The sequence below is a fragment of the Notamacropus eugenii genome, chromosome 3 (genome assembly GCF_028372415.1).
Source record: "Notamacropus eugenii isolate mMacEug1 chromosome 3, mMacEug1.pri_v2, whole genome shotgun sequence".
Classification (NCBI taxonomy): domain Eukaryota; kingdom Metazoa; phylum Chordata; class Mammalia; order Diprotodontia; family Macropodidae; genus Notamacropus; species Notamacropus eugenii.
In genome coordinates this window covers 122,044,078-122,068,988 of record NC_092874.1, presented here as the reverse complement: position 1 = coordinate 122,068,988, position 24,911 = coordinate 122,044,078, and the positions used below count along the sequence as shown (strand labels likewise).

At 43.5% G+C, this 24,911-nt stretch overlaps 2 protein-coding genes across 2 annotated transcripts in view; one reads left to right on the top strand and one right to left on the bottom strand.

The window, feature by feature from the left end:
* Positions 1–24,911, top strand: part of SND1 (staphylococcal nuclease and tudor domain containing 1) — a 498,025-nt gene that overhangs the window by 417,243 nt on the left and 55,871 nt on the right. The gene's annotated exons all lie outside the window — the stretch shown is intronic.
* On the bottom strand, positions 1,033–3,260 carry LRRC4 (leucine rich repeat containing 4). The gene has a single exon (XM_072652827.1). It carries the CDS (start codon positions 3,172–3,174, stop codon positions 1,213–1,215), a length of 1,962 nt encoding a protein of 653 aa, XP_072508928.1. The 5' UTR covers positions 3,175–3,260; the 3' UTR covers positions 1,033–1,212.

Sequence of the window (24,911 nt, the reverse complement as noted above, 5' to 3'; positions counted from 1 at the left end):
CCTAACCTTTTTTCTTCCCTCAAGTTACGTGCCCCTCCCTACCCCACCACCACCAGTTGATAGCAGCCAATAATCCCTAATGAATCAGCATTTATATTAGCCACAAAATCACAACCATGAAGAAAGCTTCCACTCCCCCAAACCCCCCCATCCTTTTCCCCCTCTCAATCTTAAAACTAAAAAATAAATCATAAAACATCAGTATTGTGTATGTATACAATCATTTGTCAGATACCCGGAACAACAGGTGGGCGGGATGATGCTAATTTATGGCCTCTTGTGAATACATTCACCTTGCTTCCAAACCCTCCCCACCCCGGCCCTGGATCCCCCTTCTGGTCTCCTCCTTTTGGGAAACCCTGAATATACACACATTCCCTCCACAGAGTGGGTTAAACTGAACTGCAGGAATCTGGTGCAACATTAAAGCGTTTGACTGAGAGCTACGCCAGTTCCTCTCCCCCCTGCTTTTTCCTGAAGCGTTCCATCAGATGAGCTGCATGTATGCCCGTGTGCGCAGACACAAGAGCCATGAGCACATGGACAAACATAGAAGCTCAGACCCTTTTAGAGGTTCACTTCAATCTTGGTGATTTTCCTATTTAAAAGCACATTTATAGTTCCATTTTTCCCATGGTCTCTGAAGAAAAAAAATTATTGCATCTTAACATTTTGGCACAGTACAAATTCTTGGTGATTTTTCATATTTTTTTTCTTTTTGTTTTGCTTTTTAATATAAACCTGACAAGACAGCTCTCAGGAATTAAGAAAGATGTCTATAGAAATGGATATTTACTGCATCCTATGAAACATCTTCTAAAAATGACAGGACCAGTCCATCCTTCCCACCCCCTTACCCTACCTCTTTAGAAATCACTTTATTGTTTTTAAACGGATTCCACCTTATTCCAGAAAGCCCTCTAGCAGGATAACAAGTTTTGTTTTTCTGTCTTCTCCCCCCCCACACACACGCATTCCCAAAATTCCCCTTCCCCATCCCCCTTTAAATAGAACTTACAAGTTAAAAAATAGTTTTTGTTTTGATTTTGTTTCTGTTTTTAAATTTTAATATAATCTTTCTCTTATCAGCCCATAGATTTAATATATAAGCATATACAAGAAAAAAATGTCTTTCCCCACTCTGTACAAAAGTTGCTGTCTTTTTTTTGTGCATTCTATTGCATTTTATAATTTTGGGGGGATTAGGGAGAGTCATATTTGAGTTTCCTGTACCTTGTCCTTGGTGTGAGTCTGAATTATATAAGGTTCAGAGATAGTGGTGACTGTGGGGTGCAGAGAGTTCCCCAGGCTGTTTTCTGTCCAGTGGGCCCCATGTGCTGGTTTGTAGGTGTTGTAGTTAATATGGTCATGAATTGTGGGCAGCACTACTGCCCCCTCACCTGATACACTGGATGGAGCCGCTGCTGCTGTGGTTGGTGGGATGTCTTCATCTACTTGGATAATCTCAACTGTCCGAGCGGCTGATACTGTACTGCGCTGCTGGTGCCTTTTACGAAGTTTGTAGAAGACGATCAACATGGCAGCAGCCAGCAGGGTGACTGCCACAAAGCAGCCAATGATGATCTTGGTGGTCTTCATGACCTCATCCAGGCTGGTCTGCATCTTGTCATTGGTGTCTGCCGTCGTCACTGCCACTTTGGGCACACGGGTGGTCTGGATGAGCACTGTGGTGGAGGTGGTATAAGCTGGTTGGTAGCCAGTAGATGTGGTGGGCACAGGCTTGTATTTGCGGGTGGTATCCTCAGGAGAGATCTCTGTGGTCTCCACTGTGACTGTGGTAAAGAAGCTATAGTTAGAGGTGTTAAGCTCGGCTGTGCTCACATTGAGGTAGGCCGAGGCATTAGAATTGCCTGCCACGTTGGTCACCATGCATGTGTATACCCCTGTGTCTGTGAGCAGCACATGAGAGAAGTTCAGGGTACCATCGTTTAGGACAGAGATCCGTGGATGGTGGGAGGCGTGGCTGAGCACTGTCCCATTGGGCAGCAGCCACCGTACAGAGGACATAGGGGGAGTCCGACACTTGAGTTCTGCCATCCGACCCTCAGAAATGTTGAGGTCCCGGGGGGCATCCATGATGAAGGGGGCAGAACACTGGAAAGAAGCCTGATCGACCTCCACAAGGTAGCGGCCGCGCATGTGCAGAGGGGCATGACAGCGGCCACAGCAGGTGGAATTGGTTGGGATGTACTCTCGCAACCACCAGGCCAACCACAGAATGTCACAATCACAGTTCCAAGGGTTGTGGTGTAAGTGCAGCTCCACCAGGTACCTCAGTGGAGTGAACAGGTCATGGGGCAAGGAGGAGAGGTTGTTGTGGGCCAAGTTGAGTTCTACCAGTGAGGCCAGCCCATCAAACGCATTCCGTTCAATCAAGCTGACCTGTGAGTTCATGACCCACAACTTCTTAAGGGAGCTCAAGCCACGGAAGGAGCCAGGTCTGATCTCAGGGAAATGGTTCCCAGACATCTCAAGCTCCTCCAGTCCCACCAGGGGTGTGAGATTAGGCATGTCCTTGATGTTACACATGCCCAAGTTCAAGTATTTGAGGTTGAACAGTCCCTCAAAAGCCCCCTCAGAGATATATTCCAGCTTCTTAAGTTCCCCCAAGTCCAGGCGCATGAGGGAGGGCACCCGGTTAAAGGCATAAGAGGGGATACTCTCTATGGGGTTATTTCGAAGCCACAGCTCTCGAAGCTTAGACAGATACTCAAAGGCCCCACTAGGAATGACAGTCAGCCAGTTGTCAAAGAGCTCCAGAGTGTTGAGGCTGGCCAGGCCATTGAAAGCCCCTACCTCAATTTGCCGGATAGAGTTCCTGCCTAACTGCAGGACCTCCAAGTGATGAAGGTGCCGGAAGGTGTCAGCCTGGATCATCTGGATGTTATTTTCCATGAGGTTGAGATACCGGGTATTAGAAGGAATGCCCTGGGGTACCTCAGATAGGCCACGCCGAGTGCACACCACCTTACTGAACTGGTTACTGCACGAACAGACGGAGGGGCAGTTCTGGGGCCCGGCAGAGGCGGCAGCAGCAGCAGCGGCGGCAGCAATGGCTACACACAGAATCCACACTTGCGCTGTGAGGTAGACGATGGGGAGCAGGATGGCATTCCAGGTGTGGTACACAGTTACCTGCCACAAGAGCTTCATGATGTGGCACGTTCATAATTCACCATCGCCTGGGATTTTGGCTCGGAAAGGAAAACCGGCCCTACCCCGGCTTAAGTGAGCTAGGAACTCCTCTTTCCATCTGGAGAAGGAGGTGGGGAGGGAGCAGTCAGAGAGACAGAGCAGATCTGGCCAGGAAAAATGCCAGGCTAAAATGTGGTCCCCCATCCACCATCTCCTGTGCCCCTACACCCACCTTTCAGAAAAAATGCTCACTCTCCCCCATCCCCAAAACTAACCCTCTGGCCCCCTACCAAAGCAATCCCCAACCAGTTCGCCGGCACCTACCTCAGAAGGAATTGGCGTTGTGTCCTTAAGCTTTCACCACAGGAGCTGGGTACATTGTTCCCATTCTTACTCCTTAGTTTTAATTAACAAAGGGAAAGGGGAAGGAGTAGGGGTAGGGTTGGGGGGGGGGGTAGAGGGGAAAGAAGGGGTGGGGGAGACAAAATGGCTTCTAGTAAATCCAGAGCAGGAGCAGGCGAAGCAGCAGAATTGAGTAGAACCAGAAAAAGATGAGGCCCTCTGGGCTATGCAGGTGCATCCCCCCCCTGCGCCCCAGAGAGCAGCGCCACCAGCACTTCCCAGCTTTGTCCTTGGACCCTGGCGCCAGCTCTCACAAGCAGCCAGTGAAGAAGCTTCATTGCGAAAGTGTTCCTCTGTCCCCCCCGACTGTGCCCCCTTCTGTTGCCACCTAAAGAAAATAGAAAGGGGGAAACCCCCAAAGCTTCCTAGGAGACACTCCTTCCTGCTGATACCCCCACTTCCCTTTGTGAACCTTCTCTTCAGGAGCCACACACTCCTCACCCCCGGAGAACCCCTCTTGGGCCAGCGGCAGCTGATTGCAGTTGTTAGCTCATGGAGGGCTCTTAGGGCTGGGGAAGGAGGGGAGGGGGAAGCAATGTATGTGGTTTCTTTCCGCTTCTCCCTCCCCAGATACACACCCCCTTTTTATTCTCTCGTAAGAGGAAAGGAAGAGGGGCAGGGGGAACTAGCTTAGCCTTCTAGCTGGCAGATGCATAAGTATCAACCTTCCTCTCCAACAGTGAGCAGTAATCCGACTGGCCCTCTGAGACGTTCCAGCAGTGTGGAGAGGCCCCCAAGAGGGGAACAGAGAGCTAAAGGTTGTAGGATGCTTTCCACAAGCCCCTCCAATGAGCCCTTGGTGCAAAAATGGGTCCAGCAGTGGCAGCAGCAGTAGCAATAGCAACTCCCAGAGATCAGCCAGCTCTCTCCTCCTCCTTCTCCCAGGGGCCCCCGATCGTAGCTGGATCTCCCTTTGTGTTGAGGTAGCGAGTTGTGGGGTTTGCCTTTTGTTGCCTTCAATGCCTTTGTTGTCCACTGACTGCAGCAGTGATAGAAGCAGCAGCAGCAGAGGCAGTGGTGGCGGTGGTCGAGGATGTGTTAGGAGCGCCGATCCCTGGCAGCATCTTCCCCTCTTGCTAGTAGTGGTGGTAGCGGGCCCCCTGCACTCTCCTGCCACCGTCTCCTCTCTCAGGGCTGGAGGTGTTGCAGGCAGCAGCCACGCAGACTGCTCTCTCATCCTTTTGTCCTTCAGTCAGAACGTGAATGTACTGCTGACGCATACTGTTCTGGGGAGAAGATTAGCGTGATGCAGTGCTCTTATGTATTAACACAGCCACCCCCTCCTCTGCTTTCCCTCGAGGGGTTAATGCCGAAGGCTTCCAGTGAAGCTGAGGTGATTTGCTCAGGCAGGCGAGCTGCTCTCTTCCTTCCTTCCTTCCTTCCTTCCTTCCTTCCTTCCTTCCTTCCTTCCTTCCTTCCTTCCTTCCTTCCTTCCTTCCTTCCTTCCCCCTTCCCCCCTAAAGCTGCTTCCTCCCCTCCTCCCCCTTCAGATTGAGGAGAGAAGGGCCGGGGTATGAGCAAGAGAGGAGGAGTGAGAGTCAAGTGCCGGGCTGGGAATGGAAGGCGTTGGCAGCTATTTTGGTCCCGTTGGAGGGAGATACTGGGTAGCAGTTGATAGGCTGGATTGGACAGGGCTGCAGCAAGAGAGTCTCTGAAGCCAGCTCCTCATCTCTTTCTCCTCACACAGTTGCTGTTCCTTCCCTCTTTCCGGGGGTGGTAGGATGGGAGTGGGAGAATGGAAGTAAGACAGAAAGAAGACTCCAACTGCCCAAGGCTGGGCTGCTGCAATTGGCCAGCCTCTTGCCCACGCCACATCATCCTCACTCCCACCCCCAAATGATGACTGAGTGCTTCTTTGGGTGGCTGGGCAACATGTTCAGTTATGAGCTGTGTGGTAGGGGTCTCGGAGGTGGGGGGAGGAGGCGGGGAAGGACAGAGCAGTTAGAGGGACTTAGAGCCAGAAGAGAGAGACTAGTGTCATTTGAGTAGCGTATCCAGAGAATCATAATGAGTGCTCTTCCCTTCCTCCTTCCCTCCCTCACAAATATCCCCCTTCCCTTTCTGTAGACTTTAACTAGTTCCTTTAATGAAGGTTTGGGGCAGGAGGGAGACAGGGGGAAGGAGTGAGTGTAAAGGAGTGAGGAGGAATGGCAGCCAGGGCAGCAGAAATGGTTTGAAGTGATCTCCCAGAATCCACGGCACGGCTGCTTCATTCATACTGCTGCCACCGCCTCCTTTCACTCCTAGCAACCATGTGCTGCCCCCCTCCCTTCCCCTTCACCTAGGCACTGGGGCTGCTTGGGTCTCCTGGTCCTGGCGGCCACCCCAGCCCCCTCTCTTGCTCTTTCCTTTATCGTTGACTCTCTTTGAGTTCTTAGTAAAACCAGGCATCAGATGGACCCTGGAAAGGAGCTTTCCTTTCCCTAACTAATCTCTTGCTAGGGAACAACTAGAGTGTTTGCCAGATATGGTTAGAAAAAGAGGAATAAATCAAACTCACTCCTATGGATCCAGCAGATTTCCTCCTCTCCATCCTGTGGAAGGATTTCAGAGCCTGACTCTGTAAGAGACTGCAAAGCTAATCTGTCTGTTTTTCCTTCAGAGGCACATAATACCTTCAACGTAGGGCATCTAAAAACCATTTCCATCTAACCCCCAGCTCCTAGCTCACTTCTGTACTTCCACCACCTGACATATGAAGGATTTATGATCCTACACGAGCTGGAATTTAGGAAATAGAATCCAGAACCCCCAAGTTCTTAGCTTCCCTGATTTTGCCATGGTTATGGCAGATGGTCTTGGGGATTCCCGTTTTCACCCCTGTGCCTTAGTTTCCCTGATTGCCTAGGAAATATAGAAAGTGCTCTATCTGCAACATTTACTCATGGGCTGAAGTTTAGGAATGATGTGGAAGCCTTACTCTTAAGGAAAGGTCCCTGTTTGAAGGGGAAGGGCCAGTGCTTTCCTGCTGTGAATTTGGAGTCAACTAGGCCATGACTGGTTGTTTCTAGGGATCCAGACATGTTATTCTTCTTTACCCAAATTAGTGAGGTATCCTACTGAGTTTTTCTCACTGTGAGTAAAGGAAATAAGGAGAGGAGGCTATATAAAACTTAACTGACAAGGAGTCAATGAAGGGTGCACTATATGGAAGTGAAGCGAGAGGCCCACTGGGAAGGATCCTCTCCTGAGCTCCTGGCCTACTGAGTAGCTCTGACCATGTACAGAACAGTAAAGCCTGAGGACAAACTGGGGGGAAGCTGGCATCATAACTGATTCTTGCTCCTCTGTCCTGACGTTCCTCTTCCTACATATGTCAGCAAAGGTAAGACTTCTCCCAGCACATCTGCAGCTGGACACCGTCCTATTGGGAGGCCAAGGAAACCTTTGGGACCTGTGGCATGTTAGGTAGAGGGCTGTGGGTGAGAGCAATCTCTGCCAGTTCACATAGGCGAACCATGTGAGATCAGGGCTTTTCTCTGGGCTGGGCTGGGCTCCCCAGGACAGGGTCTGTAATGAGCGTGCATAAGCGCTGTCACCTTTCCACAAGCAAGAGGGGGACTCTGACTATGCTGCTTTCCTACCGCGTAGGCGAGCCCAGGCTCCATCTGCTCTGTTCTAATCCCAGCAAATGCAAGTTTCTGCCTCCGCACCATGAGGGGAAATAAGAGTAGTTGGACTGACTTGGGTCAAAATGATGCCTAATAATGAAATTGTCACTAAGTAAGCAAACATGTGTTGATGATATTGATAAGTATTTTCACTTTCCTTTTGGGATGGAAGAGGAAAGGGATGGAGAAAGGCGTTTTTCATCCCTGCTCCACTGCCAGAAGGTCACAGGCTGCCTGCAATGTGGTCATTTGAACTGGAAGCACAGGTGCAAATATAAGGCTATGAAGATGCCCTGCTTCTTGTCTCCCAGCCATGCATAGGTCAGTAAGCCAATCAAAGGGACGCTATATGTCACATACAGGCTTACTTGTCCTGAGAAGCTTCTGTACTTTTACAAAGCAGGCTGTCACCCATGCCTGGAATTCACTTCCTTCTCTCTTCATATTCCTTCTTCCAAAACTCAACTCAAGTGGCACCTCCTAAGGGAAGCCTATCTTGATCTCCCCTCCCCGCCTTTTACTTTGCTGTATCCAGGTTGTGTTCTCCTCCCCACCCCACCCCCCATCCCCACCACCATCATGCTTACTCCTTAAGGGAAAGCTATTTCCCCAGCGTTTAGCACATTGAGTGCCTGCCAGAGTAAGCGTTAATAAATGCTTATTAAATCGAATATCTCCTGAAGTCTCTTTAGTTATTAAGGTACCATACCATACTGAAATACCTCTTTCCAACATTATTTTCTTTATTTCCATATTTGTAGTAAAGAGAAAGTAAGAAAAGAAAAGGGAATAACAGTAACTCAGTTTCACAGAGTATTGTAAAATTAACAGTGCTTTCTTAGGAATGACCCTGTGAATGATTATCCCCATTTTACAGATGAAGAAACTGAGACTCCAAGAGGTTATGGTCCCAGTAAGCCAAAATAAAGGAGTAGGTGGATGGCAAAGATAATATTGTGTTGACAGATAGGCAAAGAAGGGAGGATGAGAAATAAATGAGCCAGATTTCAAGCACTACCAAAGCAACAGAAGCACGTTGCATCAGTGTCTTTCTCTCACTCCCTCTCCTTTCCTTTCCTCAAAGGACAACTGTTTAAACTGACCATTTAACAGCTAAATAAACAGTTCTCTAAGGGGAGACGATGAGGATGATCCTACTATTGCTCCAAGCCCAGCAGTAACCCAGGGTACAAATGTAAACTTCTTAATGCACAGTGCCAAATCTCTGAAATTGACCTCTTCTTCCTCTTGCACAGTCAGCCTCCACTGCTGTTTTCCCCCCAAGGGGTTTGCCATTCCTCGAGAGAAGAAAAGGGTAAGGGAATTAACTTTCTCCCTACCAGTGCCGTCCAAAATAATTTATGAAATCCTCTCAACAAAATGCCAAGCTCATAGGATCAGAAATTTAGAGTTAGGAGGCTCTGTAGAGGCAATTTAATCCAGTCCCCTCATTTTACAGATAAAGAAACTGAGACCCAGAGAGGTAAAGTGACTAGGTGCTCATTAAGGTTAGCTGAGAGCTAATGAAAGACTTCAGAATCTAAATCCAGTTGGGCCTACTTCAAATCCAGCCCTTTTCTCAGCCTTTATTTCCTCAATCTTTCTCCAGAATGACACACTTTCTGGAAACTCTCTCTTCCTTTGGTGGTATGACCCCGTATCTTTGTTCTCTTCCTGTCTGACTTCCTCCTTTGCTTAAATTAATTGCTGTTCTCATTCAGTAATTTACTTGAGAGTGAACCAGCCTTCTCTCTTCAACCCTCATTATCCCTTGTATCATCATGCTTGCCTTGGTAATCTCATGTGGTTTTCAGCATTGCCTGTATAACTCTAAACCTTTATATCCAACTCCTCAGCTCCAATTACAACCTGGACATCTTCCTTATGTCTTGCTGGCACATAACATTTAATAGGGATCCCCCCCTCCCAAAAAAAAATAGCCAAATGAATTCTTCACCTTTTCCTCCCAACTTTTAAATCTGTTGATGATACCAATATCCTTTCTTTCAAAATGGCGGCATCATCTCTTACTCTTCTTTCTCTCTTACCCCCTAACTTTCAGCAGAAGCTTTTGGGCAAGAATTATGGTAACCCTTCTCCAAGACGTAGTGTATTAGAGGTGGGAGGGACCTTAGAGATCATCTCTGTAATGCATACTCTCTTTTAATCCTCCCAGTTACTTAAGCTTAGAGTTTCAGAGTTATTTGACTCTCCCTTCCCTTCACCTCCCACATCCAATCAGTTGCTCAATCTTTATCTTTTTAATCCATTATAATATTTTTATCATAGTTAGCATGGTGAATAAACAGTAGAAGCCAGAAAGACTTAAGTTCAAATCCTACCTACCTGCTAGTTCCTTGGCCCTGGCACATCACTTAGCTCAGACTCAGTTTCCTCATCTGTGAAATGGAAGAAATCAGAGCACCTCACAGAATTGTTATGAGAATAAAATAAGACAATCTACCAAAAGCACTTTCCATATAAATGCTAGCTATCATTATTATAAATTGCTGCTGTCTTCTTCTGCATCCCCTTCCACTCATACTAACATAGTTTTCATCTCTTACCTGGTTTCCTTGCCTTCCCCAGTCCATGCTTCACTACATTATTCTAGTGGCCCTGTAATCTCTCGTGTTAATGAGATTTGTTTGTTAATCTAGCTATTCAGATCCCGTACCTGCTTATCCTGTGCAGCTTTTCAAAATCAATCCCTCAGTGCCTTCGAAATAGCACCAGAAGGCTTCTATATTTATGCAGACTAATCCAGGTGCTCATCCTAGCTCTTTGTTCTTCAGGGCTATTTCAGTTCCTCTGTAAACACATCTGGGATTGTAATGTTAAGGAGTCCAAATGTAGTGGTTCTACTACCCTTGATATTGAAAAGAATTTATTAAAATCATTGCAGATCTTTTCCATCTTTCACAACTGTTGTTCTTCTGGTTTCTTTCTTAAATAATGTGAGGATAACTTTGTTTACTTGGTTATCTCATCAAGCTTACTTTAAACTTTTTTCAAGGTAGGGGCAGGTCCACAGTGGATTGTGTATTGGACTTGGGATCAGGAAAACCTGTGTTCACATCCTGCTCCATAACCCTAGATAAGTCACTTAACTTCTCTTTACCTCAGTTTCCTTGTCTGCAAAATGGATATAACAGCAGTACCTACCAGGGCTGCTATAAGGAGAAAATGATTTAATCTATGTAAAGGCTAGCTATTCTTCCAGTGCATCTCATTTTATGAGGCAATATTCCTCCTAGTCTTTCATCTTTCTCCATAACATTTTACAAACAAGTTTACGTTCCAAAGCATTGTTGCTCTTAGCTATGGTGTCTCTGCTTGTTGAGTAAAATTTTTGTTAACTGAGGAAGTTTTACTTTCTTTTGATTTCTTCATTATTCCGATTGACTTACATTAATTTAATCAAAGTTAAACTTTTATATGAATTGGTTGTAATAAGTAATTCCCTTTCCTCCATCTATTTCTCATTTCATTGTCAATAACTTGTCAGTTATTAGTAAGTCAGGTTGAAGTTACTATCATAGTACAGTTAGCATGTAGTAGTGGTTAGAGTACTGAACATGAAGCCAGAAAGACCTGGTTGCAAATCCCACCTCAGGGACTTAGTCACACTCAATGTGACCCTGGGCAGATCATTTAACTTTCATTTCTCCTTCTCTCATCTGTCCCTTTCAGCTTCTAAATCTATAATTCTGTAATCTTATGATCCTGTGCTGGATAGTTTTCTCATTTTTAACCTTCCATTTTTTATTAATTTTGATCTTTGCTCTAATATACAAGTGGTCTGATTGCCCACCAGTAGCCATTTCAGAAATTAGCACTCCTTTAAATAATTTTTTATCTGTTTAAATCTGGTGGGCTTTATGTGGGGGTTATTTAATATTTGACATACACATCCAACACCTTTCTGTTCTTTTCCCCAAAAAGATATTCGTGTTGTATACATACAAGACTTCAGTGTAGTCTACAAACCTTTCACCTCTGTCCTTCTTTACTCCTGAACTATATTTTCCAACATTTTGCCATCCTCCTCTATGCCTCTTTTTGCACTGAAGTCAGCAACTGTCAACGGTAGGACTGATTTAATTCGGACGTTCTTAAAGAGTTCTTGGGGAAACATTTATTTTTTCATTCCATGTAACAGATATTGACTCACAAGCTGCATTTCCTTCTATGGTGGACGACTTTTTGCAAATCCTTAGCTTGCTCCCTGCAATGTGAGGTGATCAGGGGACTCAGGAAGTTATTTTTTTGTTTCCTTTGAACACAGGGTAAAAGCCATTCTGCCAACTCTTTTGTTCCCTATTATTTATTCCCTATTATTTATATTCCCTATATTTATTAATAATATTCCCTATTATTTATTAAGTAGAATCTGGGACTCCTCCCTCCATTTAGCTGCAGCTTCCTTTTGATTTCACACATATGTTAAGATTGTCATGGATTACTTCCTCCCATGCTGTATCTGCCTATTCGTCATTGGACAGTAATCTTAGATTTAGAGTAGCAATCGCTCATTTTCCACTCCAGATTACAGGGCAGGGGCCAGGTTGTCTTACTCCGGAATGAGGATTATTTTGTAGTTTTCAGTATCATGGAAAGCCATATCCAGAGAATTCATCAACAAATGATCAGCCTCTTCAGACTTAACTAGGCTTACCTCAAAAGAAGGTAGAGCCCATTATGGAGACTGAATCTCTGCACCCCTTTCTTTGTCATTGTTGAGTTTTTTCCAAGTCTTCATGACCCCATTTGGGGTTTTCTTGGCAAACATACTAGAATGTTCCATCATTTCCTTCCACCTCACTTTGCAGATGAAGAAGTGAGAACAACAGGGTTAAGTGACTTGCCCAGGGTCGCGCAGCTATTACGTGTCTGAGGTCAGATTTGAATTCATGAAGATGAGTCTTCCCGACTCCAGTCCCAGCACTCTTATCTACCATACACCTAACTGCCACACACCTAGTTGACTATGGTAGAAATTGCATGACTTGTGTTCCCCTGCCTAAGGTCACCTCCACACTGTGTTTAAACTTCAATTAGACTCTATGGAACTTCACACAGCTGCCAAAGTCATTTTCTCACTGAGAGACCTTCAGTTGGCTCCCTGAAATCCCAACCCAATCGCTTGTGGCCTTATTTGCTACTATTTCCCTTCAGGCACTTTGCATTCCAGTCATAGTAAACTGTTAACTTGTCTATGTCCTTCTTTCTCCCTTGTTGTATTTGTAGCCCTGCCTTCATACTTAAAATATGCTCCCTTCTCCTCTAAGATCATTCTCTTTCTTCATACCCATACTATGGGCACCAACATTTTACAGTAAAAAGGGTGCTGGATTTGGAGGTGAGAGATTCTGAGTTCAGATACCAGGTTTTCTATTTGCTACTTTTAGCCCTTGGGCAAATCACTTAATCTGTCTTGGCCTCAGTGTTCTTACCGGCAAAGTGAGGAAGTTAGAATATATGGTCTGTTAGGTTCCTACACATCTTAATCTGCTCCTATAACCTCCATTAACCATTATGTATACCCCAGCCTCTATTTATATGAGATGTGGAGCTGGAAGTGACTTAGCAATGATCCCGTCTAACCCCTTTGTTTTATCAATAAGGAAACTGAACCCCAGGGAAATTAGGTAACCCATCCAAAATCAGCCACAGATTTAAGACAACAAAGTTGGAATTTTAATCTAGGTCTCTCTGCTTCCCACAGAGTACTTTGCCTAGATTTTTGTTTGCTCTTCTTGTTGTATTCCATTTTCCTCCTTAAGCCCCCAGCAGTTAGTCTATGAGATCTTTGAAGGCAAGGACCACATCATTCCTCATCTTTATGCCTCTAGCATGTTGGCATAGTGTCTTGCACAAAGTGAATGCTTATTAAGAATTGAATTGAACTTGGAAGGGGAACAATTTCCTACTATTTTAGAGACTCATTTTATAGAATCATAGAATTTCATTGTCAGAAGAAACCTCAGTCAGTGGTTATCCAGTCTGACCCATTCACAAAAGGAATACCCACTGTAAGCAGCAGGGAATTATATTTCCAGGAAGTCTAATCCACAAAATATAATGGCAGGATAAATTATATCATCTTTGGGATATAAAATATGATTTATAATCCAATAATGGGTGACTAGAAAAATCTTCTTCGTTGTTTCCCCTTCTCTTTATCTTTCCTTGTATTCCTTCTTCAATAATCTTTTTTGATATTTCTATATGTCATCCATGTTTTCTTCCAAGGATCTCAAGGTAATTGACAATAATTGCACAGCACCTCTCAGTAGAAGCTACGCATTCACTCCATTTGTAAATAAATCAGAGGATGGCTCAGTTACTTTGTACATCGAGGGCCAGAGCAAGGGCAGAACCTGTAGTTCTGCTGCTCTCCTTTTAGTCTTGTGCTTCCTTAAACCCAACATAGTAGGAAGAGTACTGGACTTGGAATCAGGACACCTGGCATTGAATCCAGCCACACACACTCTAGCTGAAACCATGGGCAAATCACTTTTGTCCATCAATTTTAACTTCCTTATCTGTAAAATGAGAATAATAATGTACTACCGATCTCATGAATTCTGAGGAAATCCGGATATGAGGGGCAGTTGTTATTATCATCGTTGTAGACATGAAGCAGAGACTTAGTGGTAGAATGATCTTTCAATATCTTCAGAAGAGATTTCATCCAGAGTAATTTTGGAAATCTCATTTGAGAAAGAACAGTATGCTTAATATGAGTAGCAGAGAGGTAAGGAAAAGCTCCAAAGGGGGAACTGAGGGCCTTTTTGTGAAGTCTTTTTTTTCTCTCACATCTTCTGGGAAGAGTAGATCTTTTATATTTATGACAACAGACGCAGAGTGATTGTGTCCTGGGTAGCACCCACAGTAGATCCAGGGATGAAGCTGGGACTAGGAGCCAGCATCTCCGATTCCTGGTCTGGAGTGGGGTTGCTCGTCTTATCTTGCTTACTTCCTCTTCCTCTTGCAGTTCCCTTTGACACACACACAAATGAGATTCTGGATCCTTCAGGCTGGTCATAGAATTGCTGCTGTCAGTCCTGTTCTTCCATAAAGCCTTAGCTCCAGAACTAAAAGTTACAGAGCTGGTTGTTGCTCTGCCCTAAACCTAAATCACTCCACTTGTCACTAATTGGCAAACAGTAGGTCCTAGGCCAAGCCCTCCTTGGTTTTTGTTTTGGGCCCTGAACACTTGTTCAGAGCTAATATTAGTAGCAGTTGTTTCTGTTTTGGCCAGAAACCCTGAGAGTCTTCCCCCTCCGGGGCTGATTTTCTTTTTCTTTTCTTTTCTTTTCTCTATTGTTTTTTTGGGGGGGGGGGTTGGTTTGGGGTTTTTTTGCTAGGTAAAGAGGCCATTCTCTTTCTCATTTCTTACCTAGCCTTAATCACTGAATGGGCATTGCTTCGGTCAAACTGATACTTTAACTTAAAAAGGCCAAGATCTCCCACTGCACCCAGGGCCATCTCCAATTGTCCTGATCTGTATTTGGCCACTGGACCCAGATGTCTCCAGAGGAGAAAGTGAGACTGGTGACTTTGCCCAGCCCTCCCTCACTCAAATCCAATTCACTTGCATGTCATGACACCACCTCCCAGATATCATGGTTAGGACTACAACAGCCACTTCTGTATTAGTAGGAGTTTCCTCACAACCTGTTCCCTAAAGCAGTGGCCTACAAAGTTTGCACTCCCTTGTGATAAAGAATTGTAAGCAATTCCTGAGGGCACACCCTCCCCACGTAAATATTTACTTATTTATAAGTTATGAACATTATGGAAAATAGTGATGAATGATAAAATAATGGTGAATCATGAAAAATAGAAATTTTAAAGGCATGAAATATTTGATCATAGAATCAACAGGGTGCCCCTAGAGTTTACTGAGTAGTGGATCAGACTTCCACATTAGGAAAATCATTTTGTCAACTGGAGGATAGATTGGAGGGAGGAGAGAATTGAGGCAGGTAGGTTATTACTATTGTACAAGTAAGAGATGATAATAAAGACCTTAACTAGGTGGTAGTTATATGGGTGAAAAGACAGGAACAAATGCAAGAGACATTTGTGGATTTGCCAACTGAATGATTATGTGAGGTGAGAAGTTGAGGATGACAGAGGTTGTGAACCTGAGTAGCTAGAAGGATGAGAAAGCCCTTAACAAAATAGGAAAGTTTGGAAGAGCAGTTTGGTTTCAGGGAAAGATAATATAATGAGATTTGAAATGCTAATTAAAACCCATCCTTATCTGCTCAGCCTCTGAGACTCACTCTGTCCTGCCCAAAATGAAGGTGGGGAGAAGAGGAGGCACCTGTCACTGCCCCTGGAACACAAAACTCTTCCTCCGGCGATCCCCTGCTGTAGCCACTACGTGATCTGGGGAATAAAATGAGTAAAGTTGAGGTGACAGGGTAAATTTACCCTCTCACCCGGTCAGTGTTAGATTATAACTGCCCTCAAGTGTCCACTCCCTGACAGAAGGAGAAGATGGATTGGGAATAAGAGTAGGTAAAATGGAGTTAGAGACAAGTGCCACAGTTGCTAATTGTGAGGAGAGTGGGATGAAATCCATCTTTTTCTTTTTTCTTTTTTTTTTGTTCTGAATTTAACAAACACCGAATTAAATGAATGTTTCCATATATGTTGTAGAACAGAAGAGGCTTTTACATGAAACTGTGAATAATATGTAGAATGTGCTTTTCTTTTTAAGTAGTAAATTTAACATGTAACTTTCAAAGTTGTCTTGCTTGTCTGTGATTTCTTCTGCTCTGAGTCTAACCCTTTTTTCCATTCTCCTCTCATGGTAAGAAGCAGGGGAAGGGGTTGGAGAGAAAACTCCTGTCTCCTCCCCCCAACCCCCATTTCCTTTACGAAATGATTTTTTTAAAAAGGAAAAGAAAACCTTTGCAACAAATACACATAGTCAAGCAAAACAAATCCTCACATTGGTCATGGTCAAAGATGCATTTCTTATTCTGCATCTTAAGTGCATCATCTCTCTGTTAGGAAGTGGATAACATGCTTTATCAGAGTTCTTCAGTCTTTCCTAGTTGTTGGTATTAATAATTTGTATTAATCGTACTTCTGATTCTAAGTCTTCCCAGGTCTCTGTGAAACTATCCCTTTCATCATTTCTTATGGCACAGTAGTATTCCATTATATCATAATACTGTAATTTGTTCATCCATTCCCCATTTGATAGGCACCCTTTGAATTTCGAGGTCTTTGCTTCTAACAAAAGAGGCATAATAAAAAAGAGCATAACATAACATAAACATTTTGGCACATAGGTTCTTTTCCTCTTTCCTTTTCTTCCTTCTTTCCTTTTGTCTTTCCCTCCCTCCCATCTTTCTTTTCTTCCTTCCTTCCTTCCTTCCTTCCCGGCAGGGGGAATTTCTTTGGGGTTTCTTCAACATAGTGGTAGTGTCCCTAGGTCAAAGGGGCGTGTGTGTGTGTGTGTGTGTGTGTGTGTGTGTGTGTGTGTATACACATATATAGCTTAGTGACTTTGGAGCCAAAATTCCAAATAGCTTTCCAGAAAGGCTGTACCATTTCACGGCTCCATCAAGAATGCAATAAAACGCCCATTTTCCACAAGCCCTCTAACCTTTATCATTTTCCATTTTTGTGATCCTTGTCAAACTGATAGGTGTACAGGGAAAATACAAAATTATTTTAATTTGCATATCTTTAATAAGTAGTGATTGGGAGCATATTTTAACATGCCTGCTGATAATTTAGATTACTTTCTTTGCAAACTGTATGTTCATATACTTTGGCCATTTAACTATAAGAACATGGTTCTTGTTTTTATAAATTTGAATCAGTTCCTTCTATATCTTGGAAATGAGATCTTTATCAGAGAACCTGACTGCAAAGGTTTTTTGGTTTTTTTCCCCATTTAATTGTTTGTGTCCTAGGATTTGACCCATTTTCCATCTTCTGATTGGTTGATCTTTTGGGGACCCTTGCCCTGTAGTAATGAAATCATAGATCTGATCAAAAAATTCCAGAAGGAAGAGGACTGTTCCAGGTGGGCCAGAGAAGATAGAATTAGGGGAAAAGAGCCATTTCCCTGAGAAGGTATAGCAGGAACACTCAATCACTTGAAAGATAAAATGCTCATCTGCATGCACTCACCCTCCTAGCATTCATCCATTTACCAAGCAATAATATTAAGTGTCTTCTATGTGCCGGGCTGTATGATGGGCAGTTCTGCCACAAAAACAAAAAGGAAACAATGCCTACCCTCAAGTTGTTTACATACATACCTAGCACATTCTGTTGGACAAAGAAGACAGACCGAGGGACCTTAAGGGTTTCTCTGTTCTTTAAGTTTGAGGTTGCCTGTTACTACACGGACTGACCAATGTACACGGTTCCCTAGGGATGCTGAGTTTCATGATGGGGAGCTCATTAAGGGGTTTCCAGAAAGGTTTGTGTGTCTTCTGCCTGTATATGCTTATCACCTCCAGATTTGCTAAAGAGCTACTTCTCCATGTGGCTAGACCTATGGAGTAGTGCATAAAGAACACTAGGGCTCTCCTTTCTAAAGCTTTAAAAGTGACTGTGCCAACAGTTTTTGCTAATTAAAAAATGTTACCACCATGGCCACTGGTAGCAGTGATAAGTGCCCCATAACCTCGCTTTATTGAGAACCAGGCAAATTTAAATTAGCTGTAAATATACCACAGAGTACCTGAACAATATAGCAGAACTAGCAGGTGCAAAGTTGGTTATATTGAAAAGCATAAGGTATCTTCCCTCTCATGCCCAAGGACATTAGTTTTTTAAAGGGTAAATAGTTCCATCAACATTTACTTGTGAAGTGTTCAGCAGGGCACAAAGCAAGCAATAGTGTGGTCTGCGTTCAAGGAGTGCTCAGTGGGTCAGAACACCTGGGTCCTTATTGTAACTCCATCAGTGACTCACTTTTTAACCTTGAAAGATGATGTTCACTTTAACTGTGCTTTCCCTGATGCAGGGGGATGCATGCAGCAGGATCAACCAACATTTGTCATCAGGCTCTCAACCAGTATTCCTTTTCTGGGTCTTCTGCTTATCTTTTTCCAGCCCAGTCTCTATGGAATAGCCCATGAGAACATGAAGAGTTTTTTATTGTGCTCACCTTACAAAACTTGGAACTATACCTAATTTTACTTCTTATCCATTTGATTTGAATTCTGTGTCTTTTTGCATGTCTTCTTTTGGAACTCGGATCCTTCTCCACTGCTTCTTTTATGTCAGTTTTCTCTAGACTTTCAGCAAGATACAGTACCCCTTTGGTTTTTATAATGCCATCTTATTACTGTTCTGTGTCTGCCAAAGTCCCAAAGAAATACCTTATTATCCTGATTTGCTTTTCAATTTCCTGTGTATTTGTTGCCTCAGTAGCACCATTTTATGAGGGGTTTTTTTTGCTCTGTAGTCCTTCCTGATCTTTGACTGAGAGTAGAACTTTTCTGATGCTAAGTGATATGTGGTCTCAGCCATCTTCAAATTTCAATTTATAGCATAACAACAGATCTTCAAGATGGTTCATGTTCCTTTATACATCATCTTCTACGTTTTAAAGGAAGTAGTTGAAGGTCCGTAGTGAACGGAGGCCTTAGCTTTGCCTTCCATTTGCTTCTTCTTCCACTGAACAATGCTTTCTGATATAAGCTGCTAACACCAACCCCATTCTTGACCTATTTGGGCTGTACAATTGACCCTTCTGCCTGAAGGCAGAATGGAATGTTGTAGTAGGAACATGAAGAGTTGGAGCTCATATTTCCGAGGTCTTCAGTATTGGAGTCGTCAGATTACGGAAATTGTGGCAATGTTCAATATAGGTATCTTATCACATCCTATTCCCCAAGCTGTTTTGTCCTTGCTTTCATATGTAGCTATACCTGCTTTGAATACTGGTTGTAATTAAGACCACAGAAATTTAGAATGGGCCATAAAAGAACTTACAGTACCACTCCCCAGCTGATCTCTTATAACCATATTTGCCTGCAGTTAGCCAGAGAAGCCCAAGTAGATTTTTAAATGTTTATACAAATCTTAGAAGCAAAGACCTGAAAGAATTTTAATAGGACCAGGTGCAGAATTGAAAATAGTCTCAGCTGTTAACTACCATTGTTGAGATGCATAATTGGGAAGAAATAGCCAGATGAACTTAGAGCATATCATCAGGACTATTAAGGAGCTTTTGAAAATGTGTGTCTTTTGTTTTTTTTTATTAGAAGGTTATCATCTTGAAAAGTGCCATCATTACTAATAAATTAATTATTCTCTTTGGCCAATACCTTCATCCCAGGAGGTCTAATGGAGATCTCATTTCTGCTTTCTTTGGAGACTGCTTCTGGTGATTAATACTACTAACTCAAGTTTCATGTAGCTCATAGCTTGAGTTCCTAGGGTTCCCCTTCTACAAATGATTCGTGGTTATTGACATTCTGGCTGCAAGACCCCTTAGTCTGCATTACTTTCCCAGTTACTGGGGCCAGTTTTTGCAGTAGACCAGTGAATGTGGGTGATTTGTATTCAGCGCATAAACCCTTGAGCAGGGCCTATGGGGAGCCATGCCAACCATCATCTCTGAAAGGAGACTTTGTTCAGTATGGATGTACTGTCTCTCACCCCTTACCCTTCCCCCTTTTCCCCAGAATGGTCTTCTTTGCCTCACTTGATGCTTCGGCGCTTTTACAGAAGATCCCTTCCCTAAAGGAAGATAGTCCTCCTACCCTGGACACATATAGATTGTACCCCATCTTCTTTACCCTAGGTACTAGCATTCTGCCTTCAAATGGCAATCAATGAGAGTTATTGTGTCTTACCCTTGTGTACATGTGCCTGTGTGAAAGAAATTAAAAAATATTTTAATTCCCACCTTTCTCTTGGGAATAACTTCATGGAGCTCAAGAAAAATATAATTTTGTTATCCATATCTAAGCTTCTATTCAGATTGTGCTGTTCTTCTTGCTTACTGCTCAGTTCCGTGCCTCTTCTGAAGTAGAATGCTGTGCTGGATACAGCTCTTTAGATTGTGACTGATTAAAGCATTCTCATTCCTCCTATGGCCTAAATATATGGACAGAAGTAAACTCCTCAGCTTCTATGCACCTGGCAGCTGCGATGTCACATTCTCTGTAAAACAGAAAACCAATAGGAGCCTCCCTCCCTGATTGCCAGATGGGAATCTAAGACCAAATGAAGCAGGAGGATGGTCTCTCATCCTTTACCACCCTGCAGTCTCTTTCATGCCTTTTAGAAAATTATACCCATATTAGTGATTTTCTCATAGTCTTGAGAACCTCACCAGAAGCAACTCCTAGTCAATAGATAGCCATCATCTTTTAGCATCAAGTGGATGTTCCTAATCCAAGAGCTTGATGCCCAATCTTTTATACCAGTGGCACCCAAGCCATATTTAACTAATGATACATGATCTACAGATATGTATTTAATTTATCTCCATCCGTTATTGTACCATGAAAACACTGCCATTTGCCAGAACCAATCTCTTGTTCGTTGCTTCCATCTCTGTCTGAATAACTTGATCATTGGCTCATCCCACTAAGTTTTCAGCCTCCCAGTCAACTATTTGGGGGCCCATGATATATGATCTATAAATCTGATAGTCCTTCTGTTGTCCACCGTTATGGTTAGGGACTCCTGAGTGAGGGAGGAAACTCCTACCAATCAAGCAGATTAACAACTACTCTACAGCTTAGAGAGAATTGTCTAGAGTACTGGGAAGTTAAGTGATTTGTCCAGGATGCGTCAGAAGTGGAGCTTGAACACAGGTCTTCCTGATTTTAAGGACTGCTCTCTCTACACTGGTCCACGTGTGGACCTGTATATACAGTATAAAAAAAAGTTAGGAAATTTATATAAATTTTAAGGCCTCTATAAACTAATTAAAAGTGAGCAGAACCAAGAAAATAGTCATATACATGGCTAAATGAAAAGAATAATAAAATGAACCTGAATGCTTCAAAGTTATAATTACCCATCTGAACCCAGAAACCATTCAGGAACTAATATGTGCCAGGCACGATGCTAAGCACTGAGGATGTAAATACAAAAGAAAGGCCCTGCCTTCAAAGAGCTTACCTTCTGACAAGGGAGAATTCCACATCCAGGGCACCCCATGGGCCAGTCAGCTGACATGCTCTTTCTAGAAGCAGTGACAGTATGGATTTGATTGCTATTCTCCTAGCAAAAGATAAAAAAGCAGTAAGGAGGAGCCATGGCCGGGCTGAATCATGGCCCCAGGACAGAAGTTCCAGTAGTAACTGCAACAAGGCAGTAGGACAAAGGCGAAGCACTCTTAGGGATCTGAGGTTAGATATAACAGGAAAAGACAGTGGGAAGTCTCAGACAGTGAGGACTCAATGCCAGCACATGTTCTGCTTGGGAACTTAACCAATTAATCCAATAAGGGTTAATTTTTCAAAGCAAACAGAATTTAGATTCCACATTTATTCCTTTTTTTTAAGTTTTAATGATGTGTGTTATTTGCAGATGGCTCTCATTTTGGGAGAGGTCTCTTATAACAAAGTCAGGCAGCTTTTCCCTCCTAGCCCCACTCCATTGAAAAAAAGTGGGGGAGGGAATCCTTGTAACAAAAACGTATTCAAGCAAAACATTTCCTTATTGGTGTAATACAGAAATATGCATGTCTCATTCTGCACCCTAAATCCATTACTGATGGATAGATTTACTCCATTCCCTTGATACTCCGGTATCTTCCTATCCTTTCTGTTTGGTTATTGTTAGTTGTTTTTATATGGATTAAAAAACTGATAAAGGAAGTCCCTTGCCTCCCTAATAACCTTCCTCTTCCCTTTATCCTTTAAGAAGGAGCTTATTAATATTAACATGGACTGAATGTCATCTTTCAAGGCCAGGTTCCCTTTTCTTAATCAGGTAATATATCTGGAATGAATGTTCCTGTTCCTACATTTGTGTGTATGAAACTATGTCTCTGGCCTGCTAATGTCATTTGAGTTTCATGAAGCCTAATTTTGCAAATCCACTTGTGTGCCTGGTTTAGCTCCCGATTACAGGATTAGCAGAGATTGTAGGGACCGTCGGATGTCTTCTATGTGCTTTCTATATTATCGTATCTGTGCTTGTGAAATAAGGAATTTGTACACTGATGATTAAAATGGGAACTGAAGGAGCAAGTGTATTATGATTCAACTTGAGAAAGACAGCAAAGCATCCACTGCAAATGGAGGCTATTATGGAACTAAATTATGCTCGTGGTAATCAGTTTCCTGAATCATTCTATGATTTTTAACTGTTGCCATCCTGATACTCAAGGAATGCTGAGATTGTGGCATCTCCCCAAGGCAGTGGAATGGTCTGAACCCTTTGACCACAAGCCTGACTAGACAGAAGTGCAATAATCAATGACGAGGGAATCTGAATGCTTGCATTTTGCAACTGGTTCTTTGGGTGTGGCTCTGACCTTACAACCCTCCTCGCCTTTTTGGAGCAAACATCCAGTGAGCTCAGTGCCTTTCTCTTCACCCTTAACCTGGTCATTGTAATCTGGATGGAGCTCCAAGTCATTCTCAAGTCCATGAGGATAGCATCCATAGCCAAGAGCAGTTCCTGTCATTAGCAGTCCCCATAATCTCTATCTTGTCAGTTCTCATTAAACAGCTTTTCTGTTCTACACTGAGGAGGCTGAAATAAGGACAAAGAAAGCTGCTTGGGGCAGGGGAGGAAACAACCTACTATTCTTACCCTATGAAACATGAGGCTTAGTAGATTGTAAAAGGCATCTTTGCATATGTGGCTATTTTCAAACCTTGTTTGACCTTATGTTAAACTCCTGGGCTCCCTTCTGCACTTACTACCCATGCAACTAGCTGTATCAACTAATGACATCCATACTTAGGATCATAGGATGATAGCGTTCGAGTAGGATGGAACCTCAAAGGTCACCTAGTCCAACTCTGTCACTTTTCAGAATAGGGCACTAGTTCCCAGAAAGGTTAAGCGACTTGATTGGTCAAGCTCCTGAAACTCCTAAGTGTCAGCGTGGGGTTTTAAACCCTCCTCTTCTAACTCTACATCTAGTTCTCTTCCCACTGCAGTACTTCAGTGGTTCTTTAGTGTCATTGACTTCCAGCATGTTCTGCCCGATCCCCAGCCTCCTGTCGCAAGAGGGGTACCATTCCATCATATCAGTCCCTTGTTGCTAAGGTGTGAGGAGAGGGTGCCATTCTGTCAAGTTACCAGCCTGGTCTCCCACCTTGGGGAAGGAAAGTATCACCACTCCTCCTCCAATTTCTTGCCCTTTGTCAGTCAGTAAGAGGGTCAGTCAACAGTCAAACCCAATAAGCAACAAAGCTTAACATGCTTTATTAAATGCCTACCGTGTGCCAGGCACAATGCTAAGCAATGGGGATACATACAAAAAGGTACAAAAGACAGTCCCTGCCCTTAAGGAGTTCACAGTCTAATTGGGGGGAGGGAGAGGAGACAACAAGCAAATAAATATGTACAAACAATCTATATAGAGGATAATTAGGAAGTGAATAAGACAGGGAAAGCAATAGAATTAAGAAGGGCTGAGAAAGGTTTCCTGTGTTAGTTGGGTTTAAAGGAAGCCAGTAGGCAGAGATGAGGAGGGAGAACATTTCTTGCAAGTATGAAGGACAATCAGTGAAAATGCCCTAAACCAAGAAATGGAATGTCTTATTCATGGAACATCAAGGAGGTCAGTGTCACTGAACTGAAAGTACAGGTTAGGGAATAAGGTGTAAGAAGATGGAAAGGGAAGAGGGCTAGATTTTGAAGAGCTTCAAACCCCAAGCAGGACTTTTGTCTTTCATCCTGGAAGTAATAGGAAACCAGTGCAGTTTATTGAGTACTGGGGTAACGGCTGAACCTGCACTTCAGTGGCTGAATGGAGGATTAGCCTAACCTTCCTCAACCTATGGATTTCCTATCACTTAATCCTCTATCCCACCTCAGCCACACACAGAGATGGACATACCCACAAATGCACTACCTCCATGTTCATGAACTTTGAAACTCCCTTACCTGATTTCAGTCTATGGGCTTTTTCACCTCTCTTTCTGCTCTCTAACACTAAACCTTACTCTTCATTTACACTGTGACCTCTAATACCATGACCTTTGTCAAATGGACCAAGCCAGGCCTCTAAGTTGTGGGTGGCCAGAGCCAAGCAGGGCAGGCCAGAGACAGGAGAGTCAGAAATAAAACAGAAGCTTAATTTCAAAGTGAGGAGAACCTGCTTGCAAGCAAGGACACCTCCAGGGGGAGGACATGAGGCATGTGGGGAATTCTCAGTTATTTATACTAGTAGTCGCACAGTGAGTGGTAGCCCTGATAATGTGAGGTGGTAACAGGACAAGAAGACAACTTTGATTCATAACAGGGCTTCATAACTGGAACATGAGTGCTTGTCTGGTGCTTGTCCAAGCTCAGAGAACACCTGGTGCTGGTCAAAGTAATACAATAATTACAGGACTGTGCCAGAGGGTGAGTGCAAAGTTGCTACATCAAGCTCAAGATACAGTTTACTTGCTTAGCCTTAGCTCTGGAAAACAGGGTGTCTCCTAATATCTCAACACCTCTAACCCCTCAACTCCTCAGTTGTCTCCTAGGATATCACCCCTACACTAGGCACTCTTTCCTCCTTTCCCCTTCTTAATCCCTTAGCAAACCTTTTAAACTCTACAG